The 12,109-nt window shown below is 38.9% G+C and overlaps 2 protein-coding genes across 2 annotated transcripts; one reads left to right on the plus strand and one right to left on the minus strand.

The window, feature by feature from the left end:
* Positions 1–521: 521 nt before the first annotated feature.
* UQCR10 (ubiquinol-cytochrome c reductase, complex III subunit X) lies at positions 522–2,589 on the minus strand. The gene is made up of 2 exons (XM_072415286.1): positions 2,403–2,589; positions 522–844 (listed from the first exon to the last, which is right to left on the minus strand). Exons 1-2 carry the CDS (start codon positions 2,541–2,543, stop codon positions 797–799), a joined length of 189 nt encoding a protein of 62 aa, XP_072271387.1. The 5' UTR covers positions 2,544–2,589; the 3' UTR covers positions 522–796.
* A 118-nt stretch (positions 2,590–2,707) lies between these two features.
* ZMAT5 (zinc finger matrin-type 5) lies at positions 2,708–6,937 on the plus strand. The gene is made up of 5 exons (XM_072415285.1): positions 2,708–2,916; positions 3,449–3,511; positions 4,691–4,771; positions 5,254–5,356; positions 6,650–6,937. The coding sequence occupies exons 1-5, from the start codon at positions 2,790–2,792 to the stop codon at positions 6,777–6,779; spliced, it is 504 nt and encodes a 167-aa protein (XP_072271386.1). The 5' UTR covers positions 2,708–2,789; the 3' UTR covers positions 6,780–6,937.
* Positions 6,938–12,109: the final 5,172 nt, after the last annotated feature.

A 12,109-nucleotide genomic window follows, 5' to 3' on the forward strand; every position in this document is an offset into this window, starting at 1 on the left:
TATTTCAGGACAATTTGCATATTTACAATCTGGTTTAGAGCTTTCAGTTACTTAGCTTATCTTTTTCTACAAAATTCTGTTAATTTTTTTACTTAAAAGGAACCAGTCACTATTAAGCTCATGCAAGAATAGATTATGATAACTATACGGACCTACTTGCATAATATACATGTTCTCAGCATTCCACGTATCGCTGATGAACAAGTAGACATGTTTGCTTTGTCCAGATGTGGTCTGTAACATCTAATTATGTTTGACACTTGTCTGATTAACACTCTTCTCTAATTAAATTTTAAATTACAGCAACAACACATGGACTCCTGTATGAGGGAATGTAAGACTTGCTGTTATATTTTTCTTAGCCTAATCCACCTTAATTGTATACACACAAAAAAACTGCAGCATTAGATAATTTCTGACATTCTTGTATTGTAAATTTCTATTGCACTGGCCTGGTCTAAAGGGCTGACATATACAAAGCCTGTATCTACATATGTGCAAAGAAAATCAAGCAGCTAGAATAGATGTAGAATATTTTATTACAACATGTGGGTAAATGCTGAATATATCCAATATTTGATGACCAGTCCCTGAGACATGTCACAGAGGTCACCATGTTTCTATCATCTCAATCCACAGAAACTGGTAAATTTTTCATGTCAGCTTTAGAACTCATAGTGCACATCGATGATGCCTCACTTTGCAGTCTCTACATCAAAAGCATGTCTGATCCAAGCTGCAAGATCCGGTCAGGAAGTATTGGAGACATTGCTGGGGAGTCATTTCAATCCGCTTCCTATTCTTCTTTCTGTTCATACTGGTGCTTTATGTGCTTCCACATTTTCTAGAAGAGAAAAAAAAACCAGTTGTAATTCTATAGTCAGCGTGCAGCAGAAACAAAACCACCAAGAGAGTCCTGTTCTTGAAAAGACTAATTATGGATAATAGAGTTTGTTCTAAAATTGGTGTGCGTTGTGTTAGGGCAGCCAGTTCATTGGATTAGGCCGTCCTGCGCATCACAATGCACGAACATTCCCATGATGCTTTTCAGCCGCTATGAAGAAAGAATATATCAAACCTGCTATAAAGGTCACCACAATAAACCTTTACTACATAAAGCACATTAATCACATTATTACCCCATATTTATAACCCTTTTATATTAAATAAATAAGGGGAGGGCCCTAACTTTCAGTCTTTACTGCCACACGGGAACCAATCAAATTCAATTGTGTGGAATTGAGGGCTCTGTGGAAGTAAAGGAAAGTGTCATTTTTTTTTGTTATTATGCTAACTGTTCCACTTTAAAAACACATCAGATCAAATTCAAACATTTTCAGTAGTTTTTCTCCCTAAAATTATCAAAACCTGTAAAAACTAGTTTTAGACTATTTATAAAACAAAGAATGAGACATTTCCTCAAAGATTCACTCTTGGGAATCTTCCAGGCCCATGTGTTTCAGTGACAGTAATTGATTCCCACCAGGGAATGTTAGGTTCACTGATTTTTAAACAGAGCCCAAAGTGTTTCTAAATATACACGTCATATACTTTCCATCATCTACTCATTTCTCTTTTCAGGGGTCATGCTTGTCACACAGACTGGACTTTAAACACGTCCGCCTTTGCTCATCTCCATTGTGTCATGGACTGATGGGAGGAGTAGCTTAGAAAAGATACATTTGTTTTTAGTTCATAATATAGGAAGTGGCAAGGATATAATAAGGAATCTTCTTGCTGAAATTCTCCTGCAGCCACACGTAGACTGGTAGGCTGCCATATATGACATATTTATATGGTAATGTATGACATTGTTGTTCTTAGGATCAGGCACGCTATGACCTTGGTACTGGTCAGCTCTCTGTCCTTTATTACCATACACCATCGGTCATAACAAAACTAGAAGACCCCCTGAATCCAGACTGTCCCATGGGAGGAGTCCCGCACTGTGCTATGTTACAGATGAATTATTAGTCATTGGATGTCATCAACAAGAATGAAAGTTACATGAATGCCACCAATTGCTGGGTTACTGCCAATGACTCATAATATCAAAGCTGAACAGATCAATTCAACCCCCCTGTTATCATTAAACAGGATTTATATAGCATCAACATGTTATGCTGCGCCGTACATTAAATAGGGGATACAAATGACAGATACAGACGGTGACACAGAAGGGGGAGAGGACCCTGCCCCGAAGAGCTTACAATCCAGGAGGTGGGGAAGTATCACACAATAGGATGTATATGAAGATTGAGATTCCTGGCATTGATTTCTTTTAATAATAAATATAGGGGAGAGGCCCAGCACCGCTCCTGAGCTCCCCTGTACCGTGTACACTTCAACTCTCCCGCTGACCCTCTGTGCCCTTGAGCCTCCCACCATTCCCCTGTCCTCACCCCCTGGTTCAGGTGCTCGAACAGCGCATCGGCCCCTTGGTCGAACGCCCTCTCGAACACCACCACCCCGACCACGATGGTCAGTGCAAAGGTGGAGGATCGCCGGAACAGAGTGCGGTACACCGAGTTGATCAGGGACATGTTGACCAGCGGCTTCTAACCAGGAAGTGATGTTATTGCTCACGTGACTAAAAGAAATGATCGACCTGTCTAATAAGACGTCCTATCCACTAGCCAATCAGAAGTAATTTCCGGGTATAGAGTACGGTGCATGCGTGTTTAGATGTTTCGTGCCCCCTGGTGGGCGGAGGACAGATATTCGGTGTTTGTTGTGGAAGTGAGCTTCCGGGGGGGAGCCGGTGGTGAAGCGAAGCTCAAACCTTTGCAATGGGCAGGAGGTATTTCTGCGATTATTGTGACCGCTCCTTTCAAGATAATCTGCATAACCGGAAGAAACACCTGAATGGAGTGCAGCATCAGAAGTGTAAGAAAGTCTGGTATGACCTGTTCAGAGGTAAGAGCCCCACACACTGTATATCTATCATATGAGAGCCCCGCAAACACTGTATATCTATATGAGAGCCCCGCGCACTGTATATCTATCATATGAGAGCCCCGCGCACTGTATATCTATAATATGAGAGCCCCGCACACTGTATATCTATCACATGAGAGCCCCGCACACTGTATATCTATCACATGAGAGCCCCGCACACTGTATATCTATCACATGAGAGCCCCGCTCACTGTATATCTATAATATGAGAGCCCCGCAGGTCTGTAGTGCGAGGGCCCCGCACCCCGCAGAAAAATTTTCCAGTTTTCTTGCATCTGTGACTCCATGGAGGATTTTTTTTTCACTTCCTGTCCCTCTGTTGTGTGAAGAAGAAATGGGGAGTGCAACTGTCACCTAAAAAGGAAAACAAACTATTCTCAGATATTCTGGCAGTATAAATAAATAAATCGTGACAACCATGCATTGTTGTGTTTTGTGATTTCTCACATTAATGGATTAAAAGACTTTGTAACATCTTCTTTTTTCACAGATGCTGCAGAGATCCTGGCAGAAGAAGAAAGTAAAAAATTATGTAGAAGATTCCTGCAGACGGGTTGGTGTTTTATTAGAAAACCAGATGATGTCCTACAAATTAATGTTTTTAGTGTTTTTACATCAGGTTACCCTGTAAATTGTGTAGAGGACCCCTGGAGTTTAGGTGGAGTTTCCATCCAGCTTTTTGTTGGTGTGCTCTGATGAGAACACAATCTGACGATAAATGGGCTGCAGCTATTATTCATTAGCTCTGATGGCTGTCACATGGCATTTGCCTGGCCCTTTGTTCTGAAATATTCTATTTGTGATAGCAGATTTGGGAAGCTATATTGTGTGGTGATGGGCAGACAGGTCCTGTAAAACTTACCGACGCGTCGTGGATACGTCACCATGCCGGGCTCCCAGTTCCAGCATTTATTTTCTGGTGCCAAGGCCATCACAACCACTTGCAGCCATGATGATGTCTGCTGTAAAGGCAGAGCTGTAGAGTACAGGGAGCAGTGTGACATGAACTGGGCATGGCTGGCATAGAGTCAGCTGAGATGGATTTGCCAGCTGAGGTATACTTTGGTGTAAGAGGTACAAGTGGCTGCAGAGCTGCAAAGCAAAACACAAGGTTCTGGGGTTCAGAGCTAAGTAGCTGTAGTAGACATGAGTGCAGAGGTTGGTGGTGGATGAGGAGTGCAGAGCTGAGAACTGTACTGTGGATGTGATTTAGGAGGCGATTAGTGGATAAGGGGTGCTGGTTGTTAATAGTCCCTGACTATATTATATTTAAAGGTAAGCCCAGACAAAGTGTTAGCTCTTTCTCTGTATTCTGTGTTCCTATTGGATGCCTCAGGTCTTTCACAATTACACTCAGAAATCTACTTCTTTTTTGTAGCTTTGAGTTGGCTTTTTATTTCACTTTCCAGATAGGATAAAATAAAGACTACACATACACCTATTAGTATATCTTTGACATTGAGCCATTGTTCATTGTCTATGACATTTGGATGATGGTTCTTTTCCCAGTATGGTAACAATTTACTTATCGGGGTTATTGTTCTAAAATATTTGAGAAGCCCTGCTGTCCCACTAGAAGGTGCCTGCAAGGTTTCTAAGCCTTTGCTTAGCCATACAGACCATTGAATCTTTATCTTCTACCATTTATAAATCTCATCATATAAGCGGAATATTCTTATACTTTCCAGAACTCCAATCATAGATTATTTATAGTGTGAATTCTTCTTTTCAGGTCAGTGCGACTTTGGTCCTTCTTGTCGTTTTTCACACATGAGTGTGCAGGATTTGGAGGCACTGAAAGTTAAAGTGGAAGGTAAGAAATATGTAACTGTTTATAAATAATACTATTTGATTTCTGTTTTTACATTTTCTTTAAATCCAGGAGAGCGGGTAACAACACAGATAAAATACATAAGAGTGGTGTTAAGCTGACAAATTGTATTTGTGTTCATACAGTCTTTACATACAGTTCTGCTACACAGCACAGCAAGGCTGATGATACCACCAAGGAGTATAACGGTTTCCTCTCTCCATCCCTACATTTGTGATTGGACTGTGATAGAACAGCAGACCAAATAAGTCATCCCTCTGCTCATTATTACTATTATTATTATACTGTAGTCAGCATGTTTTTTGTCTAAACATTTGCATGAAAAGCACCTAAATCTTCCACTGATTGCACATCAATCTATATATACACAGCGCTGTATCAATTTGTCTTTCATATCAGCTTGGCATCCATTCAAGAAAATCTTCTTAACCTTATCTTTATTTATTTTTTGTTTTGTTTTTTAGCAGAGAGAAAACTGAAGAAAGAGCTGAACAGTCAGATCCCTCCCTGCAGGGTTGATGCTTGGCTTGAAGAGCAAGCAAAGAAGGAAAGCTCTCGCAGTGAAAGGTGAGTCCAGCAGGAGGTGCGGATGAGGCACAGAGAGAGGATTCACATTGTTCCCAGCATCTGCACACAAGAATCGTGTCCAGATGCTGGGTCATTCCTGATCCACCACAGTAGATAAATGGAAGACAATGGGGACTGCTGTACACATGTTGGACAATCCATTGACCTTAAAGGTGGTCAGACTTGTATGCACAATACATACACAGATAAGTTTTGACTGAGACAAATTGTTGTGCATCTGCCGTGTACAAAGGTTTAGGACAGTAGGGATTGTGCATACCACCTTTGTAAGTTAATGGAGTCGGTAAATAAACTGACTGGGAGTGACCTCATCTGTTGTATTGAAGTTCAATTTTTTTTAACTCCTTTGTCAGTGAGAGCAGCCCCTGTACTAAAATACATGTAGCTGGAGAAATATACTATTTTTAATTTGGACTGTTTCCATTTGATCATCTTCTATTGTTGCATTGAAGACTGATGGTTTAAGCTTTATTAACAATAAGTATAAAAAGTCTGCCTATTCTGAGCAGTAGTTGTGTAACATTGCCCCTTGGTAAAGAGGTTTGTGCTGCATCATTTCAATTAACACAATTGATTCCGTTCCCTCACATTCTTGCTCCCATCAGTCACAATAAAGCAATGGGCTCACTGAAGAATTACAAAGACAAAAAGGGAGTTGTCATTTAAGTTTATTAAATTGCTGTGCTGAAGGGTTCATTGGGGATTGGTGAAAATTGGATACAAACTGCATATTGTAATCAACTTTTATATAAAAAATAGCATTCATTTACTGACCTTGGCTGCAGATACGTTTCTTGAATAAAAACTTCACCCACAATTTCATGCTGGATTTAAGCTGAATAACAACTTTGTGTCGCATGGACATGGTTTAGACATCTGGGTATAGATCAATGGGGAAATAGCAATGTCTTAAATGTAGTGCATAGGTTTAGGCTTGGGACACCAAGGGCTCTTTTTTTAAAACAGGGAATCTGACCTTCCCTGGCGGGAATCAGTTACTGCCATTAAAACACATGGACCTTGAAGATTCCCACCAGGGAATGTTTGAGGGAATGTCAGATTCCCAGTTTCATAAATGTAAAACATTTTGGCTGATGTATAGAAAATAAAATCTTCTTTATGTAACCCTGATGTCTTGGAAAGGTAACAATTTAGCAGGGATGTTTGTTTGGAAAGGCTGAAATGTGCTCTGAACCACAGAATTAGGCAGAATAAACAATAGGTGTGTCAGATGCACATTTTTTTTCACAACATATTCTTTTTGCTTGACAGTGCCTCTACATCAGAACGTCCTAGCTACCATCTGCCACCAGGCTGGCCACCACTTTGTGAACTGCCACCATCACTCCATCCCCCCTCAGCTGCAGACTGGGAAAACTCGGAGGACTTGGATTGGGGCTGAAGTTGTAGAAAAACGACCTTGAAATTTTAAAGAGAAGAATTTCACTCTCAATACACTTTCAATGAAAGTTAACTTGCACAGACTTACTGAAGTTATTTGTGAAGATGGTAATTCTGATGTTTACAGATGGACTCCTAAATAAAGTTTTGAATGCCTTAGTGTTGGATTTTTAACCTGAAAATCCTTATACCCAGTTGCTTTATCAGCATTATCAAGAAACTAAACAAAATACAGCTATCATTTGGTGTCATGTGCTATAGAAGCTTAATATGGCATTTTAAAAAAAGAGAAAATTAATAAATGTTTAACTGCAATTATATGTATATTACGTAGCGTTACAGTTAAAACACATTGCCATACCTGCCCATTCCTAAAGCTGACACTGTATGAATTTATGTTCCAGCAATATCTGTAACAAGTATGGGCTCTACGATAAATAAAAAAAAGGTTTTTAAAGGTTACTTTTAGGTAAAACTTTTTTAACTTGTTTATTCTGCAGTGCACTAGTCCACCATTCCTCTTGTCTTGGTAATCTGCTTACCTGAAAACCTAAATAAGCTACTTCAGAGTCATGCCCTCTGCATCCCTGTAAGTGTAGGGCACTATGCTGATGTCTTCTAGTGGGACAGAACCTGACTCACTGAAATCAATCAACGTACAGTCATGAGAAAAAGAAAGTGCACCTTCTTTTCTAAGGTTTTGCAGGACATAATAAAAAAAATCACTGTTTCGTAGGTTTTATACAACCTCAAATGAATGACAACATATAATATATTTACCACCAAAATGCAGAATACCCTTGTAACTTGATTAAATGATCAGCAGCAAGTGTGACCACCTCTATAAAAGCACAAATTTTGTTAGTTTGCTGACTCGGGGCATTTGGGTGTGTGTTAACAGAAAGCCAAGTAGGAAAGACCTCAGAAATTATCTTAGAAAAGCCATTGTTCCATCATCCTACAGTGAGAAAATAATAGTCACAAGTGAAAAAAAATCAACACAGTTGCTACTATTCCTAAGAGTGGATGTCCCAGCCAATTTACCTCAATCTCAGAATGTTAAGAAAAACTAAACTACATCTTAGATTCTGCAGGTCTTTCAAGATGCATGTTATTATTATTATTATTATACAGTATTTATATAGCGCCATCATATTACGCAGCGCTGTACATAGTTCATAGTCGTGTCACTAACTGTCCCTCAAAGGAGCTCACAATCTAATGTCCCTACCATAGTCATATGTCATTAATGTAGTCTAAGGTCAATTTTTAAGGGAGAAGCCAATTAACCTAACTGCATGTTTTTGGGATGTGGGAGGAAACCAGAGTACCCAGAGGAAACCCACGCAGACATGGGGAGAACCTGCAAACTCCATGCAGATAATGTCCTGGCTGGGGATTGAACCTGGGACCCAGCGCTGCAAAGGCCGGAGTGCTAACCCCTAAGCCACCGTTAAAGTTCATAATAATACAATTAGAGAAGGACTGATCAAGTAAGGCTTTTTTGGCTTTCTCTCCCTAAAAATAACATGACAACATGGCTTGGGTTTGCAAAATTGTCTTTGATGAAGTTTGCACAGTTCCCACAAGACATTTGGAACAATGTCCTTTGGACAGATGAGACCAACATTGGGATGTTTGCCCATAATATACATTGAAAACCAAACACATAATATACATTGAAAACCAAACACTTAATTAACTTTCAGTACAAATACCAACTTTCAAGCATAGTGGTGGAAGATTGACGATTTGGGCTTGTTTTGCAGCCACTGGAGCTGGGCACCCTGCAGTCGTTGAGACCACCATGAACTTTGCTGTATACCAAAGTATTCAGGAGTCAAATGCAAGGCCATCTGTCCATAAAGTTTGGCTGAAACTGGGTCATGCAACAGCACAATGATCCCAAGCACACCAGGAAATCTACATCATAATGACTGCAAATAAAATGTGACAAATACATGAACACAAAATACAATAAACTACCCTAAATGACAGCCTCCACCTTTCCATGCCAGAAAAAAATTAAAAAATTAAATTCACAAACATTCCAGTACTAAAAAAAAAAAAAACACAACGCAAAGAATATTGAGTGTATTTATAGGTTGCTCCCCTATCAATGTGACCTCGTTTTGGCAGTTGATTCATTAGAAGATATAGCATTTTCTATTGTGCTCCTTCGATAGTTGGCCACCAGGTGGCAGAACGAGTCTTAGTTCTGATATACATTGAAATAAGCAATTGAAATAATTCAAGCGACTGTGCACGAAAATACAACCAAATTGATGGGTGAAAAAATATTAACACAGCCCTAACTACATCCCCTACCCCACGAAAAAAAGGTTTCCCCTACACCCTCTAAATAAAATAAACTTTTTTTTTTCCAAGCAAATTTTGCCTAAGCAACTCAAAGGGTATATGTACTCTAGCAATGCTCCTATTGGTCATTTGGCTTGTTAAATATACATTTTTCAAATGTTCCATAACTGCACACATAAACAGAGAACCTGCTGATTCTTCTAAAATCTTGTGAGCAGATAACGTCTTGTGCTCCTTGCCTGTGCTACAGTATCAGTTTTTTTCAGCTAACACTAAAGACACAGAATCCCTTGCCCCAATGTTATGGGGAAGAGGAGAGGGGGTTATTGTGGTCCTGTGAGTACTTTGCTTCTCTTTGGATATAGTACAGTGAGTAAGCATTGTCACCCAAGTACAAGAACTATTCTATAGAATAATAAACGAATGCCTTTATTATCCAATAACTGGTTTATTTAAAAATGAAATGGAACCCACTTGGCTGTCCATATGAAAGAAAGAACAATATGAAAAACAGCCCCCAGGTACGGACATCACGTTCTTTGCTGGGCACCCCTGCCGTAGAATATAGTGACCTACCTGTATATACATTTGACAAGCAGGCCATTGTGTTATATGGGAGCCACATGTGCATTGGTTGTATTGACACTCACATAAATACCAGAAGGTTGTCTGGCCACGGCAGTAGCTATCTTAGGTTTGTGGTTATGCAGTAAAGTACTTTGATTTGGTGGGAAGGAGCTAGGAATTATTCAATCAAACCACACTTCCTCTTTAATTATTGTGAATGTTCCTTTGCATTTCTCCTGAACTTTTATATTACACATCTATTTGATCCTTAGTCTAACACATCTAGTAGGCTTGAGCGAGCACAAATTGCTATTTAATCACTTATCTGTGCACCCGAATAAAAAAATGGATAGGGTAAAGAACAGAACGTATGTTCCCATTTTCTAGCTTGTTATTAATGCCGTGAGATTTTGATTTTCAAATGTGCACCAGTACCTATATTTCACTTGTATGTGATCTTCCTGCCGCTGTGCTATTGTCTGCGAACAAGAGCTTCACTTTGCAGGCCTTTCAATTAGGTGAGGCCAGCTGATACGTTGCCTGCTGGTGCTGCTCTGAAGATTTTCAAGAGTTGCATAATATTGTTTAACCTGGATCATGAGTTCAGCTAAAGCAAATGAAGTGCATTTACTATGGTAAGAACTCACATAAATGTGATATGGTAATTGCTTGTAAACATGAAATTTAACCCCATAATGGCTACCAATATTTTTTATGCATTTATTTTTGTTACCAGGACTGGATTGAAGCTGAACTCCAGACATCAATAAATACACTAATTCAATTTTGTATTCATTATAAATATTTGCCAGTTACATTTTTAATAATTGCAAATAAAAGCAACAAAATCTGTCTTTATATTAGGATTGTGTAATCCCCTACACAGTAGGAGAACGACGGAGAGACAAAGTGAGGGAGTGTAATAGGCTGTGCTGTTTAGCCCAATTTTTATCATTTTTATACTGTGACAGTTATTCCCCGCAAACTGCATCACAGCATGAAATAACCACTAGTTCAAAGTACATACCTCTGCCTTATTTTCTCCTGGGTTCAGTATTTTCAGTCACCTTTATTAGCTGGCCTGCGATGATGTAACTCCAAGTTACTCACAGAAGCTCACAGAAGTTAATTTATCCCAAGATTGTATATAGAGTTGAGCTTTGAAAGTGGACCCATCATCACATTTTTTACTTTAAATAAAAGGGTAGATAATCCTTTCATATACAATAAAAATGAGTTTTCTTTTTGCTTTTTTGTATTTAAACATTCTTTAAAGCCTTTAAAGGTCATCTCTCTGATGACCAACAGGACAAATCTTCAACCAGAGAAGCACGTTCAAGATTTGAATAGCATTTGGTGGGAGGTGACCTTGATTATGCATAGTTTGGGAGAACCAGTTTACATCTAGTAGTCTGCAGTGTGTAATAATAATAAAAAAACTATGATAACTGCCCTCCTAAAAACATCCATGTAAACTTACCGTATAATGTAACGTTATAATTTAATCAGTAAAATAACATATCTTGTGTAAAACACACACAGAGCATAGGACAGTAGTGGTCACTTTTTTTATAGGGGCATCAAGTGTGTCCCCTGGCATCACCTAAGGGTGGCACATATGCATGAAATGCTACAAAAATCTGAAAAAAACATATAGTACAGTAGCTTACCAATTAAATATAGCATAGTTAAAGCCAGTAGACATGATACATGTGTAAATTAAAACTAGGGACATGACTGTAAGAAACTGACATGTTACAAGTAACTGCTGGAAAATACTGTTATAGTCCCTTTACAAGTCAGTGCTCCCTACAGCCTTCTTGCAAGATTCCTAGCACTGTTTGATAATCCTATCAAAATCAATTCTAAAGGGTCATATAAAACACAAAAAAACAGAAGAAAAAAAAATGAACAGCACAGAAAACTGGAGAAAATGTAAATGAGATAAACCATGTAGCTAGTAGAAACCCATTTCATTATTATTTTATGGAAGACTGCAAACAAATTAGGAGCTGTGTGTTACAACACTTCCTTCTCAGTATGACATGGCTGAATGGTTCTGAATCAGGAACCATGAAATCCTGTTGTCCATGAAGCAATAAATGCTTTAATGATTGTTCTTTATCAGTCATGGTGGAGATTTACACAGGCACAACATGGTTCTCATCACTTCCAGTGATCTTCGAGCAGGGCATGCACAAAAAACAAATTATACTGGCTGCTATGGTTTAGGAGATCAGTTTATTTGTATATTAGCAGTCTTCACAACATTGGAAACAAACATACCATACTAAAATATTGAATAATGAATGCGCACTGCCAATTAAAATGATGGAAGTGTTTGTTTAGATACATTTTTAACATTTGCATATCTGTTGGGCTGTCAGTTTGGATTTTGGAAAGTTATGAATAGGTAGTAAAGCTGGCCAGCTATGAACCAGTCCT

Source organism: Pyxicephalus adspersus, chromosome 6 (genome assembly GCF_032062135.1).
Source record: "Pyxicephalus adspersus chromosome 6, UCB_Pads_2.0, whole genome shotgun sequence".
Classification (NCBI taxonomy): Eukaryota; Metazoa; Chordata; class Amphibia; order Anura; family Pyxicephalidae; genus Pyxicephalus; species Pyxicephalus adspersus.

What these genes read in the sequence shown, in the direction of transcription:
- UQCR10 (XM_072415286.1), bottom strand. Translation starts at nt 2,543, where the DNA reads ATGTCCCTGATCAACTCGGTGTACCGCACTCTGTTCCGGCGATCCTCC. An exon ending in TCGAGCACCTGAACCAGGGG is followed by an intron (nt 845 to 2,402) that starts GTGAGGACAGGG and finishes TTTCTCTTCTAG; the next exon opens with AAAATGTGGAAGCACATAAA.
- ZMAT5 (XM_072415285.1), top strand. Translation starts at nt 2,790, where the DNA reads ATGGGCAGGAGGTATTTCTGCGATTATTGTGACCGCTCCTTTCAAGAT. An exon ending in TAGAAGATTCCTGCAGACGG is followed by an intron (nt 3,512 to 4,690) that starts GTTGGTGTTTTA and finishes TCTTCTTTTCAG; the next exon opens with GTCAGTGCGACTTTGGTCCT. An exon ending in GAAAGCTCTCGCAGTGAAAG is followed by an intron (nt 5,357 to 6,649) that starts GTGAGTCCAGCA and finishes TTTGCTTGACAG; the next exon opens with TGCCTCTACATCAGAACGTC.